This window comes from Centrocercus urophasianus, unplaced genomic scaffold (genome assembly GCF_019232065.1).
Source record: "Centrocercus urophasianus isolate 14NV4802_14NV808 unplaced genomic scaffold, USGS_Curo_1.0 seq_118, whole genome shotgun sequence".
Taxonomy (NCBI): domain Eukaryota; kingdom Metazoa; phylum Chordata; class Aves; order Galliformes; family Phasianidae; genus Centrocercus; species Centrocercus urophasianus.
Window position 1 is genome coordinate 25,435 of NW_024884342.1, and position 25,316 is coordinate 50,750.

The 25,316-nt window shown below is 53.9% G+C and overlaps 2 protein-coding genes and 1 long non-coding RNA gene across 4 annotated transcripts; all 3 read left to right on the forward strand.

Moving 5' to 3' along the window:
* On the forward strand, positions 1-12,011 carry DNMT3B (DNA methyltransferase 3 beta). Its single transcript, XM_042809374.1, has 18 exons — positions 1-105; positions 3,438-3,582; positions 3,866-3,969; positions 4,300-4,452; positions 4,778-4,966; positions 5,781-5,939; positions 6,434-6,541; positions 6,712-6,853; positions 7,281-7,409; positions 7,601-7,645; positions 7,878-7,957; positions 8,201-8,313; positions 8,586-8,769; positions 8,998-9,082; positions 9,292-9,437; positions 9,517-9,957; positions 10,090-10,175; positions 11,065-12,011. The coding sequence occupies exons 1-18, from the start codon at positions 1-3 to the stop codon at positions 11,204-11,206; spliced, it is 2,556 nt and encodes an 851-aa protein (XP_042665308.1). The 3' UTR covers positions 11,207-12,011.
* A 927-nt stretch (positions 12,012-12,938) lies between these two features.
* On the forward strand, positions 12,939-20,549 carry MAPRE1 (microtubule associated protein RP/EB family member 1). 2 transcript variants are annotated; one of them, XM_042809376.1, is made up of 7 exons: positions 12,939-13,020; positions 13,421-13,544; positions 15,804-15,949; positions 16,776-16,980; positions 17,654-17,763; positions 18,434-18,586; positions 18,912-20,549. In XM_042809376.1, exons 2-7 carry the CDS (start codon positions 13,424-13,426, stop codon positions 18,966-18,968), a joined length of 792 nt encoding a protein of 263 aa, XP_042665310.1. In that variant the 5' UTR covers positions 12,939-13,020; positions 13,421-13,423; the 3' UTR covers positions 18,969-20,549. The 2 variants fall into 2 exon arrangements, with proteins under 2 accessions (XP_042665310.1, XP_042665311.1); XM_042809377.1 differs by having other exon boundaries at positions 16,776-16,965.
* Positions 20,550-22,105: 1,556 nt separating this feature from the next.
* On the forward strand, positions 22,106-24,172 carry LOC122155497. The gene is made up of 3 exons (XR_006167262.1): positions 22,106-22,426; positions 23,005-23,066; positions 23,920-24,172. It is a non-coding gene; the product is annotated as an uncharacterized LOC122155497 (long non-coding RNA).
* Positions 24,173-25,316: the final 1,144 nt, after the last annotated feature.

The following is a 25,316-nucleotide window of genomic DNA, read 5'->3' on the forward strand; positions in this document are numbered from 1 at the left end:
ATGAGCATGGTAACGAGCCTCGAGCGGCTGGAGCAGCGGCTGGCCGTGATGGTGGCTGCCCAGGAGACTTCCCAGGCCTGGTCTTCGCTGGGAGAGGAGGGGCCGGTTTGTGGTTTTTTGTTTTGTTTTGTTTCTTTTCTTTCAAGCGAGCTTTTACGGAATGCAAAGGGGCAATGGAGCACGGGGCGGGGGGAGGGGGGCAGGGAGGGGGCACAAAAGGGCTGCGGCGGTTCGGAGGGGAGCGGGGCAGGGAGGGCAGAAAAGGAAACGGGGGGGAAAATGGAGGGAAATGCCGCAGCCCGGCGTGCGGGGAGGGAGAGCGGCAGCGGGGAAGGGGCCAGGCACAGGAAGCGGGCAGGGGAGGGGAGAGGCCGGCACGTTAATGAGCATATCTGCCCCAATGCGCTCCCTTTCTTACTAAACTGCCAACCCGGCGACTCTTTTCTTCGCAGGATTAGAGGGAAATGTTCGGTTTCGGGGAGCGTTAAAGGCCATTTGTGTTGCGTGATCACCCGGAGCCGGCTGCAGAGCCGGGGTTGGAGGGAGCCGGCCCCGACCATTGGGGGCTTTTAGTTCTTTTTGTTATTCAAACAGGGCTTGGGTGATGGCTGCCATCCCAGCCATCGCGCAGTGCTTCCCTCCAGCCTTTTGATATGCATGCCCCTGTCTGGAGGCAAAGTCCGCCCGTCTCCCCTGCAATCTCTCCACCTACTGGGGAAACCGACCTGATAAGGGCCCTTCTTCTGTTTTCTTAAGAAGGAAAACTGAAAGCGGCCCGGAGCTGCCCCGGCCCCGAGCTGGGGCCCTCCAGGTGTGCTCTGCCCGGAGCTCAGCCGGACACAAGCGGGCATTCCCGGCCGCGGGATCCCTAAGCAGTTAATGCCATGGCACGGGCTTCAAGCAGCTTGGCAAACCGTAAAGAAGCTGGTATTGCAAAACTAGGGCGGGATCTGGAGGCAGCGGGTTTATTGTCTCCATGGGGTATGGCTGCAGGGAACGTCCCGGTCACCGAGGCAGTGTCATGGGCTGCCGGAGCGCCAGCTTCTTGGGGAGCCTCGAACATCAGAGCTGGAGTGCTGGAGTCGTTGGTTCTCCACAGGTCCTATGGGCTGTATCACCATAGGGTCTCCCTGCTTGCTTTCAGCAGGGCGAGCGCTGCGGTGCTGCTTTTCTCCTCCCCCCTGCCAGAGAGAAGCATGCGAGGGGAGTGCTCTGTTTCTTATTATTTTTGTAAGGCCCTATCTGCACATGTTGGTGTGCTTCTGCGAGGGGAGGTGAGGACAAAGAGCTCTCCAAGCTTGCAGCAGGCGGAGCTGAATGGACCGGGGTGACTGTGCTGGAGGTGCACGGCTCTGTGTCCTGGTACAGAAGCTGGCATGGGGAAGAGAAGGAATGGGGATGGCTGCCCAGGGGAAGCCGAGAGTTTAGCTAGCTTTGCAGCCTGTGTTTTGGTATAATGTTCCCTTTCCTGCTTGCGTATCAGAGGATAGTGATGAGATGTCCTTGAGTGATCCCAGGCTGTGCAGCTGGAGGAGTGCACGGAGCAAGCAGGCCCCTGGGGCTGTCCTCCCCACACCTCAGAGCCACGTGTCCCCATCCCTTGCTGCCTTTCTCTGTCACATTTCCTGGCACTGTCCCCGTCCATTGCCTGTACTGAAGAGAGCAGCGTGTCTGCGCTCAGTTTATGGGATTCTGAGTTAGACATGTTTGTGAGATGCTCTGGTTAGGGTTAAGATGCTCTGGTTTTACTGGCAGCATCACTGCTGCCGATGATTTGGGGCTGGGGAGAAAATCCCCAGCAGTTGCTGTTGTGGGGCTGTGTCTGCAAGCGTCCAGGGCAGCCGGGGGCACACGGTGAGTCTGGGCAGCTCCTGGGAGTTCTTCACTAGTCTGGGAGCAGATGTGCTGCAGCAGTGGGATTTCTGTGCACAGCTGTAGGGCTTTATGTGGTTCAGGCTCCCGCCAGTGCAGTTTCCCTCCTCGTCCCTTTGTTACAGAGCCGTGTCTCTGGTGGGGGGAGGATGTGTGCCTGAGGTCCCTGCCCGGAGTGGTGGGGGCCAGGCACCTGATTCCCCTCGCATTTGGGTTTTACCGGGGTTTTAATGCAACCCTCTGCATCCAAAACATCAAACCCCGACTGGTCTTTGTTTGCCAGAGGTGCTGACAGATGATCTCAAAGCAGAAATCTCAATTGTTAGTGAAGCAGTCGGAGGCGATGCTGAGAGCGGGAACGCTGGGGTAGGGGCGGCCGGGCTGGAGCCCGGGGCTGGGGGTGGGGGCTGCAATGCATCCTTCCCCCCCCCCCCAGGGCCTTGGAGGGGTGAAGCCGTTCGCTCCCCGACTCCTCGAGCTGATCTGCGTGCTCCTGAAATGACGGCGTTGGCGAAGGGGCAAGTCGCAGCACAGACCCATAGCCAGGCAATGAGGCAGCTTCGTTAGCACCGTCCTGGGTGCCTCTGGGAGAGACTGGGAGCTTCTGGGAGCTGGCGCTTCCGAAAACACGATCCAGGAAGGGCACCCGCGGGGAGGCAGAGGCGGCGGGCGCAGGCGAGGCGTGTCCCACTGCTCCTGGAGCCCTCCGCTTCCAGCGCTGCTGCTGTGAAATGGCTGCTGCGGGGCAGGGGGTGCTGCTGGGGAATGGGAGAGGTCTCCGTGGCGGGAATGTTTGGCAACGCCCAGCTCGGGCTCAGCGTCGCTTTGCTCTTTTGGGGTCAATCTGCCTTTGGCCTCGGAGCTCCTGGCGGTTTCGGCTTTGCGGGGGTCTCGTGAAAGTGTGGCTAGTGTGGCTACAGCTGCTGTGGGGAGCTGGGAGCTGCCTGACCCTGTGTGAGGAGCGGCAGGGCCGGCTGACGTGCAAATGGCTGCAGATGCAGATGTTTGCACCGGCCCGCGTGCCTCTCGGGGGGCTGAGCAGGGCAGGCACAGGACTTTGGCCCCACGGTGCTGCTGGCTGTGCCCGGTCTGCAGTGCTCACCCACTGCTGCAGCTGTGGGTTGTGCAGGGCAGGAGCTCAGTGCGTGGGGCTGGGGGCTGGGGGCAGGATTGTCCACACGTGCCGCGTGCATGGAGGGCATGGGAAGGGTCTGAGCCACGGCTGGGCACAGCACGGAGCCTGGGAGTGCTCCATGGACACGTGGGGCTGGGAATAGCTCTGGGAATAGCCCTGGTGCTTCTCTAGGGGCAAATGTGTTGGGTTGCTGGAGCTGGTGAATCCGCAGGACTACGTCCAGGGAGGTTTTGTCCAGGTGCCCATCAGCACCCAGTGTTACTGCAGGTGCATCCCCAGCCAGAGCCTTCTGCCTGCCCTGGGTGCTGTAGGAGAGCTGCTAAGGGAATAGGCTGTGCCTGGCCTGAATAGTTCATACAACCTGCTCTGCCTTTCCCAGCCAGGGGGCTCTCTGGCTGGCTAAGTTTACGATCCCCTATTTCTTCCACAGGCAGCCATGAAAAAGGAGAAGAGCCATGGCCGGGATGAGGCGGACTGCAGGGCAGAGCTGATCCTTTTCGACAGGGACTGCACTGATCCCACTAAGGACACAGCTGCCCTGCTGCTGGAGGCCAGTGGGAAGCCCAGCACCCCAGGTAAGTGGGACTGGGGGGTCCAAGCTGTGTGCTGCTGTGGTCAGGATGTGCCCCAGCTTTATAGTGCTCGAATTGTGGTGCCCAGATTCTGGCTCTTGGTTGGCCAGATTGTGGGAGAGTTTCTGCTTTGGAAAGGGAATGAATAGCAAACTTGATCAGGCTATCAAAAGTGTTGCTCTCACTGCGTTGTCTGAAAGATGAGGCTTCAATCTCTTCCTTTCCCAACACACCACTCTCATGAGATCAGCTCATAGAGCTGAGCCTGCTCTGCTCCCTTGCACAGATGCTGGGAGCCTGGGGCTGGCACCCCTGAAGAACAAGAGGGTGAGCAAAGACCTGTCCAAGGAGGAGCTGTCCTGGCCTCTCACACTGATGGAACCGCAGGAGGTGAGTGCAGATTGGAGATCTGCCCGTGACTGTGAGGCTTTGAAAAGAAAGAGCCATAAATTCAGCCGGGGTGACAATTCTGCGTTCCCACAGTGCCACGTGCAGGGGCTGCTCACTCACAGAGCCCTGCTGTAAAAATCTCACTTCATTTCGAAAGCGCTGTGCCGGATGCCAGAAGCATGCCTGGTTTGGGCTGCTGCAAACCGCAGGGGAAAAGCTGCCCTCAGTGCCTCCAGGCTGTGGGGTTGAGCATACTGTGGGGTGTGCAAGTTCTGTTCGGGGTCTACCCTGTGCCCCCCGTGAGCTGCTCACCTCTGCTCCTTCCTACAGGTGCGGCCCCGAGGCAGTGCTGGCTGGGAGAGCAGCCTCCGGCAGAAGCCCCCCGTCCGCCTCATCTTCCAGGCAGGGCAGACCCCCCACGAGATGCAGATCAAGGAAACGAGCAGCGTGGAGGCTCTCAGGGAACTGCCAGCTCCGCTGCGGGTGAGAGCTGAGGGACCTGGAGCTGTCTGCGTGGCTGGGGGTGGCCTGAGTGCCACATGCCCCGTGCCTCAGTTTCCCTCTGTGATGTGTGTGTGCCTTTGAGTTGGGTGCTTTGACTGCCTGGGGTGAAATGAAGGGAGGAAAGCAAGAGCTGGCTTTTTTGCTGTGTGTCGTACGCACGAAGCAGTGCTCCCTTAGCTGCACCCAGCCCTGGACCCTCTGATCCCAACCGCAGAGGCTGGGGGTCGTGCTGTGCTGTAGGGACAAAGTGGTGGGGGCTGCTCCCTGTTCCCAGTGGGTTCTCACACCGCTCGCTCCCACACAGAGCTCCCGGAGGAGGACAGCCATGCCTGTGCTCACCACCATCGACCTGACGGAGGAAGACTCACGGGACTCATCGCAGAGCAGCAGCACGCTGTCGGGGAGCAGCTCCCAGGAGGGCCAGAACGGTTCCACTGAGCTGGTGGCTGAGGAGCCAGAGAGCCGGGATGCAGGGATTGCGCTGGAGTACCAGGTAGAGGGGAGGCTGTGCTCTTCCAGCACCCCCTTCTTGTGCTGGGTGGAGGGAAGGTGGTGGGTCTGTGCCCGCTGGGTGCTGGCAGCAGGGGCTGAGCCACAGCGCTGAGCCGTCTCTACTGTGTGCAGCTCAGCACTGCCAGCAGCCCTGAGTGCAGCACATGCCTGCTGGCAGCTGTACCTGCTGGGATGGGCGGCTTCCTGCCCGCAGAATGCCTTTCTGTTGGGAGATGCTGAAAGGGGGAGTGAAAGCGGAGTGATTTGATGCCTGATGGCGTCAGGGCAGGGCCTGAGACTTGCAGGAATTGGGCAATTGCTTTTGGCTGAATAATTAGGTGCCTAATAGCTGAACAAAACTTGAAGGAGTGCTCTACTCATGAGACAACAGCTCCTGTGGGAAGATCCTGGAGCCAGTGCAGTGCCGGGCTGCCTGCTGGAGGTTCTCAGCCACACCAACTAACTGTCCCAGCTCTGTATTTGCTCTCTTTGCTTTGCCTCTGAGTTCCTGCTGTGCCCTGGGGGCAGCAGAGGAGGGTGGGTGCCCTCTCACTATGCTGCAGACAGATGAATGGGTTGTTGCCCCATGAGCAGGAGCTGCCTGGGGCATGGGACCCAGCCCCAGCTGCCTCAGAGCATTCAGGGGAATCTGAGGACTGGCAGCATCCTTGCAGAGCTCCACACGAGTGCTGTTGCAGCTCTGCATGGTGCCCAGCCGTTTCTCTGCACTGCAGCAGCCCAGGGCGTCCTTATGTGGGTGCTGGGACAAAGCGTGAGTGCTTCTGGTTCATCTGTGTGTTATCCTTTGCTTTCAGGACGGGAAGGAATTTGGAATCGGGGAGCTCGTCTGGGGGAAGATCAAGGGTTTCTCCTGGTGGCCAGCAATCGTCGTTTCCTACAGAGCCACGTCCAAGCGCCAGGCGGTGTCGGGCATGCGATGGGTGCAGTGGTTTGGGGACGGGAAGTTCTCCGAGGTGAGCATGCTGCTTCTGGCTGGGGGTGAGCTGGAGCCCCTCCTGTGCCAACCCCTGTGATCTGTGCCCATTTCTGCGGCTGCTTGTGCCTGGGGCTGGGTGTGTGTGTCCAGCTGCAGCCTCCCCAGAGCAGGGAGTGCAGCGCTTTGCAATCTGCAGCTCTGGGATGCTCTCCTGACTCTGATGCTGGCAGCCCGTCCCCTTCCCATCTTCCTTCCTGGTTTGTCCCAGCTGTCCCCCCTCACTCCGTGCCCTGCTGAGCACTGCCCTCCCACAGCCCCATGCTGGGTGCCATGCTGCAGAGGCTCAGTGCCAGCAGAGGGTGCACACAGCCTATCATAGCCACGTGTGCAATGATTCCTCTGTCCTCCCTTCCTGCTGCAGCGTGGCTTGCTCCATGCAAAGCTACTGCTATCTTCTCTGCCAGAGCTGTACCACGCTATATGGGGACAGGAGCAAGTCGTGTCACTGAGGTTTTTGTCCCTCTGTCCCAGGTTTCTGCAGACAAGCTGGTAGGACTGATGGCCTTCAGACAGCATTTCAATACTGCCACGTTCAATAAGCTGGTCTCCTACCGCCGAGCCATATACCATGCCCTGGAGGTATAACTGCAGAGCAGAACTGGGCTCTATAGGGAGCACAGGGTGGGGGGCAGCTGGGGCTGGTGTGGCCATGGCACTCCCAGTGCTGGAATCTGGCAGCTGCTGCTGGGAATGGGAGGGGACCATCCCCCTGTGCCTTGTCACTGTGCTTCACTGCCCTCCTCTTGCAGGTTGCCCGGAGCCGCTCAGGGAAGACTTTCACATCTGCCCCTGGGGAGTCCCTGGAGGAGCAGCTGAAGCCCATGATCGACTGGGCACTCACTGGCTTCAAACCACTGGGTGTGAAAGGGCTGCAGCCACCCAAAAGCTCAGGTGGGCTGGTGGTAGGAGCTGGGCATGGTGCTGGGGGCTCCAAAAAGCACGCTGAAGCGTTCTCCAAAATGTTGCTGTTGGCAATGAAATGTGATCTGTGGCCACCTTGGGGCTGTGGATCTGGGGGCAGCAGTGGAAGCACAGGCCCCATGGGGAGGGGATCAAACAAGGTCAGGGTACCACTCAGCTCCTCCCTCAGCTCATCTGCTGAGAGGAGGAAGAAGGAGCAAACATGGTAGTTCTGCCCTGCAGTAGATGCCAGTAGGCAGAGATGATCTCTGCTGATTTGCAGGGTTGTGGCATCCCATATGAGCACTGCACCCTGGGGTGAGCCGGAGCCTCGAGGAAGGGTTCTGGGGTGGGACTGTGACAAAGCTCAGGGCTGATGTCCCCATGTGTCCCCACTGGAGCTGCCTGTCCCTTGCAGAAAACGGGGTCCTGAGGAATGGCACAGAGGAGGTGCTGTGCCTCGAGCATTGTCCTCCCACCAAGAGGCTGAAGAGCAACCCCTGCAACAGCAGCAAGGAGCAGCGCATGGAGGAGGACCAGACTCGAGGTACTGGGATGTGGTGTGGGCTTGGTTGGGATGGGATGGGTTCCTAAATAAATAAACCCTCTATGATCTGGCTGGATTTAAAGGCCAAACTGTGACTGCAGAACTGCTAGTCAGGCTCTGTTATCTGCTCAGTATGAAAGTTACTTTATGGAATGCTAAATCTTTTTTTTTTGTTTGTTTGTTTTTTAAAGAACAAATGGTTTCCGAAGTTACAAACAACAGTGGGAGTCTGGAAGGTAAGCATTTGCTTGTTCTATCCTGATACAAGAGCTGGGAATGGTGGAAGTGCTGGAGGGCGGCATCAGAGAGAATCCATCGGTGCTTTTTTATATGCACTGTGCTAAGCTGGGGACAGGGCTGCAAGGCTGGGACCTGCCCACAGCTGAGGCGATGTCCCCAGCCCCACTTGGTCCCTTGGCCACGGGCTGTAAGGAGCCATGGGATGAGTGGAGCTCTCTCTGCCCTCAGACAGCTGCTTGTCATGCGGGAGGAGGAACCCAGCCACCTTTCACCCGCTGTTTGAAGGGGGCCTGTGCCACATCTGCAGGGTAAGAGCGGCCAGCAGGGCTGCAGTCATCGGGTTGGGAATGGGATGGGGATGGTAGGGGAAACTGCCAGACCCAAACCTGCCATGCTCACCTCAGGGTTATCCCTTGGCGTGGTCCCCTCTGAGTTCCCTGCATGCTGTGGGTGGTGTCAAGGAGGCACTGATGATGCACATCTCTGAACTGGGGGCTGGGGGGGAGCTGAGTACAGATCCTGATGCTCTCTTCCCATCTGCCCTCTGCCAGGATAGATTCCTGGAGCTCTTCTACATGTATGACGAAGATGGCTACCAGTCCTACTGCACCGTGTGCTGCGAGGGCAAGGAGCTGCTCCTCTGCAGCAATGCCAGCTGCTGCAGGTGGGTCCCCTGTGCCTTGGTAGTCCCTGCAGAGCTTGGTGCTGGGCTGGTGGTCAGGGAGGAGCAGGGCACTACACTGGGGCAAAACAGAGCTGTCTGTACTTGGACAGGTCCTGGGGAGGGTGGTAGGAGATTTACCCAGGCCTAAGTCATCAGTCTGTGTCAGCAGCCCTAAATCCTGAGATGCTGTCAGTCGGGGAGAGCATCCTTCAAAATGGGACAGGGCTGCAGGAGAAGCTGGGCTGACACCCGGGGGTGCTGTGTCTGGGCAGGTGCTTCTGTGTGGAATGCCTGGAGGTCCTGGTGGGACGAGGCTCATCAGCCAAGGCGAAAGAGCAGGAGCCTTGGAACTGTTACATGTGCCAACCCCAGAGGAGCTACGGGGTGCTGCAGCGCCGGCAGGACTGGAGCTCGCGTCTGCAGGACTTCTTCACCAGTGACAAGGGGCAGGAATATGTAAGGGCTGAGGGCAGTGAGCCTGGTGCACAGGGTTAGGGGAGAGGGGTTAATGGTCCTGGCCCTGCCTCAATCTCATCTAGGCCATCCAGGTGTGCTGGGCTCATCCCCCCCATGGATGCTCCCTGCGAAGGGAACTGAACTTGGGGAGCGCTGCAGCACTGCCCTGAGCTCCGCAGGGCTCTGCTGCAAGGGGAAACAGAGTCTCACGTCTGTCTTCCATTACAGGATGCACCCAAAATCTACCCAGCGGTGCCACCAGCCAAGAGGAGACCCATCAGAGTGCTCTCTCTGTTTGATGGCATAGCAACAGGTGAGGTGCTGGAAGAAGGTGCTCTGATAGCCTCAAGCCTATCAGAAAGCTTGGGGAGAAGGGGATGGGGCAGGTGCATCCCCATTGATGGAAGCAGGGAGGAGAGCAGGGGGTGGGGATGGTGCCCACAGGCTGTGCTGGGTGCACTGGCTGCACTGTGGGCACTGTGGTCCCATTGCAAAGCCTTCAGCCCCCCCATCCCCGGGCAGGGTACCTGGTGCTGAAGGACCTGGGCATCCAAGTGGAGAAGTACATCGCCTCCGAGATCTGCGAGGACCCCCTGGCAGTGGGCACCGTGCGGCACGAGGGCAACATCACTTACGTGCACGACGTCAGGAACATCACCAAGAGAAATGTGAGCTGCCCTGCTCTTGGCTCAGGGAGGGTTGGGTAGGTGCTGTGCCCCGATAACCAGCTCTGTCTGCCCGCTGCAGATCGAGGAGTGGGGTCCCTTTGACCTGGTGATCGGCGGCAGCCCCTGTAACGACCTCTCGCTCGCCAGCCCGCCCAGGAAGGCTCCGTACGGTGAGGCTGTTTGGCCCCACGGGGCTGGGAGCCCCCAGGCTGCCTGGGGCCGGCGACGCAGTTGTGCGGTGGCTCCGTCCGGGGATGCGTGCCAAGCGCTGTCTCCCCCAGGCCCACCAGAGCCCGTCCCCACGCCTCAGCCAAACCTGCGGGGCCGCGGGCGGTCCCCTCCTAACACCCCTGCTGGGTCCCCCCGCACGGAGGGCACCGGGCGGCTCTTCTTCGAATTCTACCATCTGCTCAACTACGCCCGTCCCAAGGCTGGAGAGGAGCGGCCCTTCTTCTGGATGTTTGAGAACGTGGTGGCCATGAGGGTCAACGACAAGAGGGACATTTCTCGGTTCCTGGAGGTAGGGATCGCTGCGGCTTTGGGAAGGGCGCAGGAATGGGGCACCCACACTTACCTGTGCAAGGCTGCTCCCAGCAAAAAAAAAAAAGCCCTGATCCCTCTGCTAACTTGCTTTCCTTCTCTCGGGCTGCAGTGTAACCCTGTTATGATCGACGCGATCAAGATATCGGCTGCGCACAGAGCACGCTACTTCTGGGGCAACCTCCCAGGGATGAACAGGTAACGTTCAGCCATGGTTTCGCTTTGTTTGTGGTACTTGCAAGGTTCTGTGCCGCTTGACACTGCAGTGTTGCTGTCCCTAGAGCTGCAGCCACTGTAGGGAAGAGCCACTGCTGTGCACAGTGCATGGATGTGTGCGGAGCTGAGCCCAGCTCGAGGCTCTGTTCATGACTTATAGCAACCCCAAATTTGCTGCAAAGTACAACAAGATGAGTAGAGCAGACTGCAATTGCTAGCACAATTGCACCCCACATGCACAAGGCTGAGTTTTTGCTTACTAAGGCCTCAGCCAGCAAACAGGCTCATTTTTTTTTTCATTTGTTTATATTTAAATTGCCAATATTTATTGGAGAATTGAAACTAATTAAAGATGAGCCAGAGGCATGCAGGGATTTGAAAGTTAAACAGCAATTACTGAGCCACTGTCAGGCCGTGCCCTTGGAGATGTGGCAGTTGAACTTCCATCCAAGCAGTGGGAGCACCGGTGTTAGCCAGAGGATCCTGGGGCAGTGCTGGGAGGTCTCATGGTGCAGGGTCTGTGGGCTCAAGGCTCCTCCGAAGGTGTTACTGGGAAAAATGGGCAGTGGTGACATGGGCTGACATTGAACAAATTGTGCAAGGTGCTCTGAGATGGGTGGGCAATAAGCACAAGCCAAGATTACTCTCTTATTTTTGACCTTAGTACGGGAGCCTGGAGAAATGACTCCCTGCCTTCCCTTGGTTGTGGTGCCTGTCTGTGGTGCCACCAGGATCTGGTGGCTGTGGGGTGTGATGGCACTGAGGTCTGGTGGCACGTGGGGACTGTGAGGGGTGGCTGTGAAGGAGGCTGGATAGGAGCCATATGGGCACGGGGCAGCTGCTGAGCATCACCCATCCCTCTGCCCTCCAGGATCTTTGGCTTCCCCCTGCACTGCACCGACGTCTCCAACATCAGCCGCGGGGCTCGCCAGAAGCTGCTCGGAAGGTCCTGGAGCATCCCTGTCATCCAGCACCTCTTCTCCCCTCTCAAGGATTACTTTGCCTGCGAGTAGCCCACGCTGCATCCCTCGTCTCTCCGTCACAACGCAGCTCTGCTGCCCGAGGAGGGCTCAGCCCTGTGCTCACCATTCCCAGCACTGTGCCCCCCGCTGCCGCAGGGCTCAGGAAGCGCCTTCAACCAAAGAACCTGGCCAGGTGCCTTCCTGATGGGACTACAGACAGCACTGCCTGGGAAATGATGGACAAAACGAGCTTTAATCACCCAGCACAAAGCTGCGTGCATCACTGATGAGGCGAGAAGTCTCTTCCAGAGCATTGAATGTTCCACTTGAGCCCAGAGCTGGAAAGCAGTGAATGGTGGAGGCAGCTGCTGGCGTGCTGCAAATGTGGATACAGAGCTGCTCACCTCCTAAACAAGCATAAACCTCTCTTGAAATGACTGCCAAAAATCCTCAAGCTGCAGCAGCAGGTGTGAGGGCCCCGGGTCAGGTTATGTACACTGAACATGCAGAACACGCAAACCAAATCTTTTTTTTTATTTTTATTTTTTAAGACCTTTTGTAAAACTACATTTTGTTGTTTAATGTCTATTGCTGCTTTAAGGCATTACATAAGAATGTGGAGACTCCTAGACCTGAATGTAGCTGAAACTGAACTGTGAGATGATAGAATTACTTTTCTAGTTAGGGAGATACTGTTTTATGCGTTTGGCTGTAGTTTACAGATATTCACTACGTCCTTTTCCAAGCATTTCCCTTTTTTTTTCCCTGACGTTTCAAAATCCTGCTGAGTGGGTTGAATGGTTACATTGGGGCTGGAAAATCGGGCTGCAGTGACCGGAGGGGAAAATGTTCTGAGAATGAGTGCATGGGGTGGGCAGGGCGGGCAGTGTTACCACCCCCTGCTGTCACCCAGCAGCAGCCAAGGTCCATCCATGGGTGCCACCGGGGTGCCCATCCCTCTGCCACCCCATCCCATGAGTTTTGTTTCTTAAAGCCACGTGGGCTCCTCTCCGTCGCATCCTCCATTTCGTGTGCTGGATCTCGCATCCCTTCCCGTCTGATTAAAAGGAAAATAGAGAAAAAAAGGACTTGGGGAAAGCAAACAAAGATAAAAGGGGAACGAGAGCGGTCCTGGCATTAAGCTGACTTGATGAGAATCACAGACAAGTCTTCCTTGGAACGCTGCCTTTTATGGTGTGCTCATAAACACGTTGCAAGGAGGTAGATCTCAGAAATGCCTTTTTAAATGCTTTGTAAAGGTTTCTAACTCTCCCTGGTGCTATTTTTTTAGTTAAAGGATTTTTGATGTCCAAAGTTTTGTGGGTTTTTATACAATCTTTTAAAATAAGAGGAAAAGAAAAAAAAAATATTGTCTTGTTGAATGTGTTTCATACAGTGTTCTGGTTTGTTTTTTTGTACTGGGAACTCAAAACGGTGCGTTGGCCGAGCAGTTTACCGATTTTCATATGGGGAAAGGAAAGGGATCGATGATTTCGCGCTTGCCACGCAGCACCGCGGAATTAAAAGACTGAAAGCCGTGTTTCTGCGCCAGCGGGCGGCGCGCACTGCGCGCACCGCGTTCATTCATCGCCTTGCCCCGCCGGCACGCGGCATCCCGGCGAGCGCTAATGAATGGGCCGCGGAGTGGGCGGGGCTAGCAGAACCCACCAATCGCAAGCGAGCGCTCAGGAGTGGGCGGAGCCGCGCGGTGGCCCCGCCCTCCACACCAGCACGCCGTTCTTCCTGCGCTGCGGCCGCCGTGACGTTGCGCGGGTGACGTGAGCGCGCCGCGTGCGCGTGACGTGGTCCCGGGCAGCGGGCGGGGCCGGTTTGAACGCGGAGGAGACGGGGCGAGTGCGGGGCAGGTAACGGGCCGGGAGGGGCCGGGCGGCCGGGGGGACGCGGGTCGGGGTGGCTGGGTGCGGGCGCGCGGGGCCGGCGGGCGCGGGGAGCTCGGGTGCGGCGTGCGGGGCTCGGCCTGACTCCGGGCGCGCCCCTCCGCGGGGGCCGCGCGGCGGAGGAGGGAGGGGCGCGGGCCCTGCGCTGTGCTGCGGAGGCGTGCGGGCGGCCGTGCCCGCCGCGGGTGCTGCGGGGAGGCGTCGCTTTGTGGGGCTGGTTCGCCCCGCGGGGAGGGAAGATCCGAGCGGGTGGAGGGCCGGGAGGTGCTGGGGGGAGGGGGAGCAACGCTGCGTGCGGGGTTCCGAGCCGCGATGGGGCTGCGGCGTGAGCGGGTGCGGCGGTCCCACCCGCTGCTCTGTCTGGCAGAAAATGGCTGTGAATGTGTACTCCACGTCGGTGACGAGCGACAACCTGAGCCGGCACGACATGCTGGCGTGGATCAACGAATCCTTGCAGCTGACGCTGACCAAGATCGAGCAGCTGTGCTCAGGTGAGGGGTGCGGGAAGGGACGTCCGGGTTTGGTTTGGAGCTGAGAGATGGCGAAGAGGTCCGTGGAAGCAGCCGTGTGGCTGTGTCGGTAGTGGGAGCGGAGCTGTGGGCGGTGCTGGGCCTGCGTTTGGTGTTATAATGGTTTGGAGTTGTACTGAAATGGATTTTAATAGTGAAAACGTGATGGGAACGTAATGGGAAGTTACGATCTTCTGATCTGCTACAGCAAAAGTGGGATGAGAAGAAATTAGGGTCAATGTGGAGAAAAATGCTCCTAAGAGAGGCTGTTTATTAGTGGGGAGCCCAAGTATTTAGCCTGAACGGGCAGGAGAAGTCCTGAGAGTGCAGTAAGGAGCATAAATGGATGTGATCCCTTATGGGGGAAGACCATTGGGAAATGCCTGCGGGTTCAGACAGGGCACAGGGGTGTGAGGGAACACACTGGTGGGTCTGGGTTCACCCCTGGGAATTCCCACCCCCCCCTGTAGTGAAGGAGCACCTCAGCCTGACCCGGAGTCACTGTGAGCTGATCTGCCAGAGCTGAATATCTGATGGTTGTGTGCAGCGAAAGGGGAAGTGCTGGTGCTCCAGAAGTGAAGTCACATGTCATCGTGCAGGGAGGAGTGTGGGGGAGGAGGCTGGGTGAAAGGAAGAGAGCAATAATGGGCTGTGGGGCAACGCGGAAAGAAAAGCAAACCCAAGGCTAAGAAGGCAGCCTGGGTGAGAGGTGGTGATTTGAATAACTGCAGCAGGGAGATGAAAGGGCCCGGGTAGGAGAGGTAGGAGCACATCTCACGCGGTGAGGTTGGAATAAGGCAGTTGGGGCTGAACAAAAGGAGGCAGAAGTTTACGTTGGGAGCTGGCAGTGCAGCGTGGGGCTGAGGAAGGAGCGTTCCCAAAGATGGAGAGAAGGAGGGAACTCAGAATACACGTCAGGCAGGTATTTCTGGTGGCTTCTGTCTAATAAGGTGATGCAGGAAAAACTCTGGGGCTGAAGGAAACTGAAGATCTGCAGCCACAAAGAGGAGAAGCGATGAGCACTGCTGGGCTGAACTCAGCTGGGCTGAACTCAGTGTGCTCCACCTCAGTTTGGGGCCCAGAAGCTTTGCAGGGAGCTGGGCTGGCTCAGGGCAATACAGTGCACTGCTTCTTGGCCTCGTGCCCCTCAGACGTTTGCCATGCAGCTATTTGTTTTAAGCTAAGGCTCCCATTGCTCTCTGTGTCCTCTGAAGTGTTTGATGTGGGGTGAGATGTTGCGCTCAGAATGCTGTGCTTGTGTTGCTGATGACACACAAGTGTGCATCATCACTGCAGTGTAATAACACAGTTTTAAACTGTCTTTCTGGGGAGTGTGTGTGTGTGTTGTGCAAAAGCTCATCATTGGGGGTGGCTCTCTGCTTGAACCACCCCCCACCCCCACCCCCTGCTATTACAGTGAGAGCTGAATTGAAGGACTTGAAGGATTTAAAATGAACAAGAAGGAAATAGTGTCTTATTTCAGTTCTCTGATTAAAGTGTGACTTAAATACCATAGAATGGTTTGAGTTGGAAGGGACCTGTTCAAGTCTCCTCCAACCTCTGCAGTGTGCAGGGGCACCCACAGCTCCATCAGTGCTCACAGCCCCCCATCCTGACCCGAGTGCCTGCAGGGATGGGGCACCCACCTCATCTCTGTGCCACTGCCTCACTACCCTCACTGTAAAAACCTTCTTTATATCCCATCTAAACCTCCCCTCCTTTATCTCGATACCATTCCCATTGTCCTGTCACACAGAGCCTGCTAAAGAGTCTCTCCCCTCCTTTCTTACAGCCCCTTCAGATGCTGAAAGGAAATGTGATTCAACTTACTTTACTCTCTTACTTCTGAGAGCACCTTGAACTTTGTAGGTAGTATATAAGACACTATTTTAAAAACAACTAAACATAATTTTTAGAAGAATACTTCTTCCAGTTCAGCTCTGTTAATGTTGATAAGAGTTCTGATGCCCATGAGGGATGGGACGCCACATTGAGTTGGATTTTCCCTCTTGGAATTACAGAGGTGTTACTGCTCTTGGGTACAAGAGCTCAAGCCATGGGGCCAGACCCTTAGTTCTGCAGCTTGTTTACAGCCACGCTTCCAAATCAGGCCAAGGGGTCCTGTTATGTCCTTTCTGCTCCTCTAAGGGCTTTGTGCACTGGTGGAATGAGGCTGGGCAGTGTGCTGCTCTGGCTGATCATCTGTTGTTCATCATGGAATGCTATTCTTCTCTCTCACAGGTGCTGCTTACTGCCAGTTCATGGACATGCTCTTCCCAGGTTCAGTAGCTCTCAAGAAGGTGAAGTTTCAAGCAAAATTGGAACATGAATACATTCAGAACTTCAAGGTTCTACAAGCAGGTTTCAAACGAATGGGCGTTGACAAAGTAAGTTGGGTTGGAGTTGCTTCTCCTTGTTCCTGGGATCCAAACGGGCGGCGTGCGCTTTGCAATCTGGGGGGCAGGGTTTGTCAGCTTACAAATCTCACAAGTTTTGGTTCACACCTAAATTAATGCAATATTTACTAGAGCAAAGGTTGCGTTTGCAGTCTTTAATGCTGGAGATAGTTTCTTCCATGTTAACTCAATTCAACTTATGTAGTGTTGACCAGTACTGAAACCTGAGAAATCATGTTTGAGCTTACGTGGCGTGAAGCTGTTCCTAGCAGTGCGTCCCAATAATCTGTTGGTGTGCTGGTCTTAAGGATTTCCCCTTCCTCTTTACCAGTGTGTGTTGTTCCACTGGTGAGAATGGGATCTTTGGAAATACGTGTTTGGATCAAGTGAGTGCTGTGCTTATGGAAGAGTGCTTTATGGAGGTGGAAGTTATTGGTGGCGTGCTTGGTGCAGTGCAGAGCATTCCCTTGCTAAAGCTGCTCCCAATGAAGAGGGCATCTCGTGCTGTGTTGGCCAGCAGCTCCAACACTGCATCTCTCCTCTCCCCGGGGCTGTACCTGGAGCAGTGTGCCCACAGCAGGGCTGTGCTCACAGGGAATCAAATGGGGAATCAAGGGAATGCCTTCTGCCCACTGCCAGACCTCAGGCTCTCAACTCGTGGCTTACAGGCAAGACTTCACAATTTACTGCTTTTTCTCCAAAATAAACAAAGAATTGCATTTGCTTCCAATTTAAAAACCCTTATTATATAAGGCAGAGAGGTTCTTTCCCCTTACAACACGTTTTATTATTTATTGCTATTTTTTTTTTTCTCCAGATAATTCCTGTGGACAAACTAGTGAAAGGAAAATTTCAGGACAACTTTGAATTTGTTCAGTGGTTCAAAAAATTTTTTGATGCAAACTATGATGGGAAGGAATACGACCCCGTGGCTGCCCGACAAGGCCAGGAGACAATGGCACCAAACCTCGTTGCTCCAGTGGTGAACAAACCCAAGAAACCTCTCGGTACTGGCAGTGCAGGTAGAAACGAGTTCAAGGTGATCTCGAGCCCTTAAAAACTGAAGGAAATGAGGCTGGGTCGCTGTTTCAGTATCTAAAGGGGCTGTAAGAAAGAAGGGAACAGACTGTTAAGCAGTGTCTGTGTGACAGGACAAGGGGAGACGGCTTCAAGCTAAAGGAGAGGAGGTTTAGATAGGATATAAGGGAGAAGGTTTTGACAATACACGTGGTGAGGCAGTGGCACAGAGATGAGGTGGGTGCCCAGCCTTGCAGGCACTCAGGTCAGGCTGGGGGCTGTGAGCACTGATGGAGCTGTGGGTGTCCATGCAGAGGAGCTGCACCCGTGGGTGCACTGCAGGAGGTTGGGCCTGATGGCCTTTAAGGATCCCTTCCAACTCAAGCCATTCCATGGTTTAAAATTGGTGTATGGAGATGTCGTGTCTCATCCCAAATGCTGGGCTTCAGTCTCTGAGTGAGTTACAGAGAGGAGTTACAGAAAGAGAATGGCAAGGGTTGGTGTCAGGGTGTGCTGAAGGCAGTGGATGTGGGGGGGGGGGGAGGGGGTGGTGGTGAAGAAGGAACACTTCATTGATGAACGTGCCTTCAAATTGTGACATGCCTGGAAGGGGGACCCCACCCTTGGGGGAGGAGGAGGGGTGTTCTGAGAAGAAGTAACAGCACATTTATCTTGCAGCCCCACAGAGGCCCATTGTTGCACAGAGGACCCCAGCAACTCCCAAAGGCAGCACTGGGATGGTCAAAAAGGCTGCGGGAGATGATGAATCAGCGGGATTGATTGAGCAGGTGTGTTGCCAGAATGGCCTGAGGTACTGACCTGGGCTTTCTGTTGGATGTATAGGTATAGATATTTAATAGCATGAAATGGCTGTGCTGGGGAGAGACAGATCGCTTTCTTCTGTCTAGTAGGTTCATTTAAAGTGGCTTAATCAGAAGCCTTTGGTGTGCTGGCCTTGCTCTCCTGATAGCAGCAAAGCCCCTTTTGCAGTACAAGCCCCCAGACATTTAAATCTGCTGTGTCCCATATCGCACATAGCTTTGCTTTCAAGTATTTCCACAGCTGTGTTGCAGCTATCACAGCATTCCAACGGAGCTATGAGCAGCTGCTGCGTCCCCGAAATGCTGAATGCAATGGAGCTGAAGCTGCCACCAGTGAGGGCTGTCCTGGAGGAATGTGTTAGCAGAAGAAGCTGCAGGCAGTTGGATTTTTACCCATGTCATGCAATAAGCCTTTTAGAATTTCCATGTGGCATTGCATGTGTTGGGCTGGGTGTTGGCTGTAGAAATACTCCAACTTGAGAAACAGAACCTCCTCTTGCCCTCACAGCCTTTCCCTGATGTCTTGGTTACTTCTGAAATGCTTTGCTTACAAACACACCTCTGAGCATCTTGGGGGACCCCCACCTTGAGGGTAGATGCCACTGGTGGGTAAATCATTATTGATTCTTGTGGGCAGATCAACGTGTTGAAGCTTACTGTTGAAGACCTGGAGAAGGAGAGGGATTTCTACTTCGGCAAATTGCGGAACATTGAGCTGATCTGCCAGGAGAACGAAGGCGAGAACGACCCAGTGCTGCAGAGGATTGTGGAAATTCTTTATGCCACAGATGTAAGTCATCCTCCCCCCCCTGTCCTGCCTCACTATGGGAAGCTGTCTTGTTTCTTCTGCTTGCTTTCTTCCTTTTTTTTGTCCCCTTTAAATTTACATTGTTATGGTCAGGCCACAAGCGTGGCTGGGCTCACCTGAGGAGTTGTGTAACACAGAGGTCAAAGCTGAAGAAAGTGAGTTTGCTGGGGACACTGTGAGTGGTTGACTGAAGGGTGCTTCGTTGTCAGGATCCAAAGTAGGAATAACTAAAATGCAAGGAGCGTGCAGAGAGCTGGGAAGTGCTCGGGTGTTGGCTTCTCATCGAGCCTCGTTGTGTTCCCTGCAGGAAGGCTTTGTGATACCTGACGAAGGAGCGCCGCAGGAGGAGCAAGAAGAGTATTAACAGACCACACACTGTACCAGCAGAGCAGCAACATCGGAATTCTGTGCCCCAGATCATGTGCTTAACTGTAAAATACTCCACTTTATTCTTAGAGGACTCACTGGTTTCTTTTCATAAGCAAAAAAAGTTACCTCTTCTTAAAGTGCACTTTGCGGAAGTTTCACTCTTTTTGCAGTGGGTTTGAGTTAGAAACTCTCTCACTCTGTAGCAGAGCAGTATTCACATCTAGGTGGTATATTTAGGGAGCAAGAGGCTGAACATTTGGAACTTGTTGGTTTGCTGGTAAACACTGGTTCGTGGAAAGACTTTTTTTGTACCTGAGGTGGTGTGTAGTAGAGAACGTAAAGACTGACTCATGGAAAGATGGAGTTCATGTGAAATTGCAGCACGGAAATGATAATAAAATGCCTTAAGAGTATTTAAAATATGCTTCCAAATGCCAAAATTGAAGTAATGTGACAGGAGATTTTATGTGCTTCATCCTGGGGAGACGCTCCGCTCCCCTCCCTGCTGTCCGAGGGGCTCTTAAACAAACCTCCATTCCTGCATAAAGCTGCTTACTGAGTGATTAGTTCTCAATGAAATAGGCCTTAATGTTGCCTGTCACAAGATTAGAGGGAGTATGAACAGCTGAGACACATAAATTACCTTGAGGACTGCTAAAGCATTTTTTTACTATGGCATTGTGGCTGATGGCTTTGCCAAAACGTACTGTGTTTTCTGTATTAAAGAAAAAAAAAGCTCCATAAATGAAAGCAGAGGGCACCAGTCTTACTGCCTACAAGGTTCTCCTGAAGTACTTTCCTCCTTTCTGCTTGTTCTGTTTGTTTCTGTTGGTGTGCTTATGGCCTCGCACCCTTCCCTTCCCATCCCAAGGTGCTCTGGTCCAACCCCGTGGTTGCAGCAGGGTTGGGCTGTGTGCAGCTCATAGAATGAAAGTGAATTGAGCACATGAGGATGATGATTTTCTCTTTTCTTTTTGTTTTTTTTCCTCAGACCAGGGCTTATCTAATAGTAACACTTGCCAGTTCAGTGGTCTTCTGGGGTCAAAACTAAGAGATGCTGGCTAACAGAGCTAATGTTATTGCAGAAAATACAGTACTGAGACTAACTTAAATATTAATATTTAAAGTACTTTCTTTAATTGTCCCTTTTTTTTTTTTTTTTTTTTTTTTTTTTGCTCTCATGCCCCCTCATTACTGTTGTGTTTGGCAAGATCCTGCAAGACTTCTGATTCCCCTCCACTACTGAGATCCATCAGTCCTGTTGTGCTGTATTCATTCGTTCCTGGTGGTAGCTTGTCCTAAAACGTGTGTAGGAGAGCATCTTATGGTAATTGTTGTGTAGTGCATGAATCTTTGTGAAATTCAGAGAAAAACCCAAATTCAGTGAATGCCAAAAAAATGCAAGTATCCAGCCATTGTTTGAAATTGCAGTGGTGCTATTTCTCTTGTGGCCTTTTAGACTTTCGTTGCCCTAAAACTCCATTTTACTGAGAAAACCATATTTGACTTGGATTTTTCTTGACAGGGTTTTTCTATTTTAAGCAGTTTCTAAATAAAGTTCTGTATTTCAAGAGTGTCATGTCTGCTGGAGTGTCTCGTGCTTTCAGATGTGGTCAGGCAGCCCTAGAGCTCGCAGTGCTTCTCATGGTTGGAGCATTGAGGCCCTGCAGTGTCAGCTCTCACCCTCCAACCCTAGCTGTGTGTCCCTGTGGGTAGCAGGAATGCTGAAGCTTCCCTTGGAGTGTGCTGGGGGAAGCATTGCTGCAGTTCATCCCCACCACTGAGATGTTGTCCTCCTGCTGTGCTCTGTGGGTGCTTTGTTCTGTAGGGTGGACATCGCTGGTGCTGGAGCTGGGGTTGCACTGCAGGAGTGCAGATGTGGAACCCGGGGGCTTTTGATGCACATAAAATCTTCTTGACCATTACTTGGTTACTTGGAGCTCAGAATCATGCTTCCACCGACTTGAAATGCTGCGTTATTCCACCGGTGATGTGCTGGGATGTGGGGCTGCCTGAGGTCTGTGTGGTGAGGATGAGGTTTGCGTGGGACTGCGGGGCACCCAGGTCAACCCGTGGGCTGCGTGGGGTTGGTTCTGAGCTCTGCTACTAAAAGCCAGCCAATGTGCTCTTCTGCTGGGAGTCAGAAAGCTGTGCTTTGTGAGACTGGACGCGCGGTCCTACCCGATGTGCATTGGAACTCAACTGAAACTGCAGTCTTCTAAGTCAAATGCTGCTAAGATTTCCAGTTCCTTACATCATTTCTGTGCCCCCAGGGTGGGGGGCAGCCTCGTGGTCAGCTTAAATGGCCACATCATAGGTAATGTTGGTACAAGCTGTTGCTGGTGTCCTTTTTGGGAAGCAAATGACAATTAGCTCAGCTCAAACCCACAGACCTGACACAGCTACTCTGCTATGTGGTACAGTATGTGCTGTTAATCTGTTGTACTGCTCACCTATGGAGCAGCCCAGCCTTCCTTAGTGTCTTAGTTTTGTCAGATATTTGAAATACAGGCGGAATGGAAGAACCAAAAGCTCAGTCTCCATTCTGCCTGACTTGGGCTCGTGGATGTTTTCTAACTTTTATTGTTCAATTTTTTTCAGAAATCCTGGTTTGCAATGACAATTCTTACTGTAACTGTTGAAAGCCTTCAAATAAAGGCCAAAAACTTGCTGATGTTGTATCATCGGTATTTCGTGGGGCTGCTTGAGATATGAGACTAATCTGGTGACCATCTTTCTTCATTTGTGTACCAGCACGAGGAATAATAGCGTGGGCTTATAGCACCGCTGGGATAACTCCAATGTGCAGAACTTTAAACCAAGGATAGAGGCTGCTTGGTAAAGGTTGGACAAGAAGTCTTCGTGCTTGGCTGTTAGATGAGGTGTATCTCATAATGAAGGTTGGGAAGGGGAAAGCACGTAGCTGGCCTAAGATCTGGGAGGATGGGTGTACTTACATCCTCATTAAGACAACCTCTGTCTTCCATTCACAGCATTGTAGGGGTTGGGAGGGAACTTAGAGATCATGGAGTCCAACCCCATGCAAATGTTTGTCTTTCCTCTGTAATAGAGAAGAAAGGAACAAAGTTCAACTTCAGCTTTGGTGTTTTCTGAGATCAGAGTTGAAGGCAATTTCAGCTTTGGTGGCACAGGGGCTGATTTCTCTAAGATCAGCTCTTTCCTCTGAGCACAGCTGACTGGCTTGCTGAACCGTGGTCTTCATGTATGTACACTTATAATTGCATTTATTTATACAAATGTGTAATACAGAGAATACAGTTTCATCTTCCAGGACCTCGTTCAAGTCTACAGGGCCAGGATAAGAGCATCCCAGCGTTCAGAACTGGCTGAGCTGCTCTCCGTGTCTGAAGAATGGTGACTGTCAGGTGAAGTTCTCAAGGCGTGGATTTGGATGGGCAAAGTGCAACAGCTACAGCAGGGACAGATGCTTTGGTATGTGTGCTCACTGCTTTGGGTGTCTGGTATCTTGGAGAAGCACCTTCAGACACTTCATGTGCCACGGCAACGACACTCAGGCTCAAGGTGTAACAGCAGAGCAATGGCTGCAACCTGCAGCTCCATTCCAACTGCCTCGGTGAAGCTTTGATTAGCAAAGGGCATTCACAGCACGACTTCAAAGTTGCACAGGGGTTCCGAGTGCAAAATCACTGCATGCATGCCTGCTGCTTTCCATCTGGCACGTGTGAGCAGCCCATTGCTGGGTATTGCTTTAGCAGGTTTGGATGCAAATAGTTGTGCATGGCAACGGGTAAAAGTTACAGATAAGATTAGTGATAAGGACTTTGGTGTGTTCCTGCTGCTGACTGCGATGTTTCATAGCTCAGGTAATGTCACTGTCCTCTGGAGAAGGATGAGGGCATCCTCCTGGCTGGCATTGGCTTAATGAAGCACTTCCTAATTTTGGAACGGTGTCCCTTATAAGATGTGCTGATAAATGCCTCCTGTAAGTGGGTTCTTTTTTGGGATTTGGGTTGGTGTGGCTGTTCTCCTTCATGGCTCTGTTTATGCAGATGGAACGGCTCGATCAGGAAGATTGAAGAATGGAGGTGGCTCTCACCTGGAGAAGGCTGTGGTGAGTTTGGAGAGGGGGAGTTATGGCACATTCACAGGGGGAAACCTCATGTATTCATAGGGGCAGCCTGCCAAGCCAGCTCTCCTAAACCAAGCATAAGGTAATGAATGAGGGCTGGGTGCTGGAGAGCTGCAGTCAGACGTCAGTGTAATGGGGGAGCTTCAGGCTTACTCTCTTTGTAGGTTCTCTTGTGCTTCTTGGTTTTCTCTTGGCATGGAATTCCTGGACATCAGTGGGATCTTTTGCCTGCCCAGAGGGGACAGAGATGCTGTGGCCTTGGATTATGGGATGCAGGTGAAGTCACAGGAGATGGAGTGGAATGACTGACGTACAGTGTGAACCTGGGACCTGCTGGGAGAGGTCCTGCAGGAAAAGCACTGCTCACGGAGCCAGGTGCATCCCCTGGGCTGCAAACCAATGCTCTGCTTCTGGAGGCGACGCTGTGGGTGCAGCACTGAGCACCATCAGTGCATTACTGTCCTTGAGGTCTTCACGCAGTGCCTTTTCTGGGTGTTTGTGCCATGCACAGCCCTGCTGAGGCTGAGGCACCCCTCAGGAGCTGTGTGCTCAGCAGTGATGGCCTCGGAGCCTTTCCTGTAAGGCAGTGCAGTATTTTTATTGCTCGTAAGCCACCAGCATAATATAAATATTAATACTCCCTTAGTCCCTGCTTTCTACTCGCTCTCAGTATTTAAATCCACTTTCTATATTCTAATGGGCTCTTTCTTTTTTGTGAAGCAGCATGCTGGGCTAGGTGGACGTCCCATCTATTCCCCTACAAGCAAAGCGTTTGCTGTGAAACATGGAGGCTCAAACCCTGGTGCCATGAGGTGAAATCTTTCTTCTCTTCCAGATGCTCCTGGGGAACTGGTGCCACCAGATAAAGCTCATTCCTGAGCTCAAGCTTGTTGCCTCCTGCTCAGCAACTGATAAGGGAGCAGCGATGCTTGCTTGGCCATGAAATAACACAGGGGAACTCCAGTAAGACAGGTCTCAGCCTCTGTTCTGTAATGTATCTGTTGCACAATGGTACCGGGCGATGCTGCTGGCATCTCAACGTTGCCTTCCCTCCAGGTAAAACCGACCCGTACCAAACTTTTTAGGGCTGTGGGAAATGTGGATTAGAGAGAAAATGTGGAAGAGGCTCAGTTTTGTTTGCGCTGTCCTGCGAGTAAATGAAGCTTTTGAAAGCTCCTGCAGGAGGAGAATGAAGGGGTGCAGGATCAGCTCCTATTACATTTGGGGGCATCCCCTGGCTGGGGCAGGCTGTGGGTCAGGGGGGCTCAGAGCTGATGGCTGTGCTGTTCTCACCCCTAGGATGCTCGAGGGCTCCTTGCTGCCTGCACGAACTGGGCATCCTCCTTGGTCTTCACCTCCCTCCATTGCTCAGTTTGGCTTTCAGTCCTGTTTCTCTGCTTTTTCCTGTACGTATTACACAAGTTTCATTCCCACCATTTGAATTTGTCTTTTCCTTTTCTTACCATCACTCCCATGGCTGTTTTTGTATGCTTCTCCTTCCTGTCTCATTCGTTTTCTCCCCACTTTTCCCCTCTTAAGGTTCCACGTGCTTGCTTTTCCCTTTCTCCAAAGCGCTCCAAAAGTAATGCCTCCTATTTTATGGTGTTGCCCCATGATGTCAGAGGCGGATGTTGGTGGGATGTAGCAGTAGAGGTTGTACCTTCTGTGTATCTGAATACTCAATTCCATGTTGTTGCCATGTGATGGATGGCAGCAGAGGGGCAGTCTGCCGGAATGGCATCTGACGTGGAAGTGAGGATGGAGCAAAGGTGTTACACTGAACGCCTCCATGCAGAAAAAAAGACACCTGCTGACATTCACTGATGTTTGGTGAATGCTGACGGAGCACAGTGAGGTGGTAGGTGATGCGCTGCAGAGTGGAATGGTTTGCAGGCTCTTCATCGCTGCCTAAAAGGCACAGCTCATGGTGGTGACCGTAAAAGAACGGTGTCATGTGGCTGAGAATCTGCTCTATCGACAATCGTCGCCGTGCTCTTTGTAGTTTCCGTGGAAACAAGCAGGAGGCATTACTTTCGGAGCAAGGGTTCCGAGGCAGTCCCTCCTCGGGCCGCGCGGTTCCGGAGCGGAGCGCCACCAGGGGGCGCTGTTGGGCCGCGATTCACACGGGCGGCGCCGTCCCTGCGCGGTGATCCCGTTTCGTTTTGCCGCTCGCTCTTCGCCCTCCAAGCGGCTTTTGCCACTTCTGTCCCGCTCCCCAAATATTCCCCCATA

Coding starts and splice junctions, on each gene's coding strand:
- MAPRE1 (XM_042809376.1), top strand. CDS start 13,424: ATGGCTGTGAATGTGTACTCCACGTCGGTGACGAGCGACAACCTGAGC. Junction 13,545..15,803: donor GATCGAGCAGCTGTGCTCAG/GTGAGGGGTGCG, acceptor TCTCTCTCACAG/GTGCTGCTTACTGCCAGTTC. Junction 16,981..17,653: donor TCTCGGTACTGGCAGTGCAG/GTAGAAACGAGT, acceptor TTTATCTTGCAG/CCCCACAGAGGCCCATTGTT.
- DNMT3B (XM_042809374.1), top strand. CDS start 1: ATGAGCATGGTAACGAGCCTCGAGCGGCTGGAGCAGCGGCTGGCCGTG. Junction 5,940..6,433: donor GGGACGGGAAGTTCTCCGAG/GTGAGCATGCTG, acceptor CCTCTGTCCCAG/GTTTCTGCAGACAAGCTGGT. Junction 10,176..11,064: donor AACCTCCCAGGGATGAACAG/GTAACGTTCAGC, acceptor TCTGCCCTCCAG/GATCTTTGGCTTCCCCCTGC.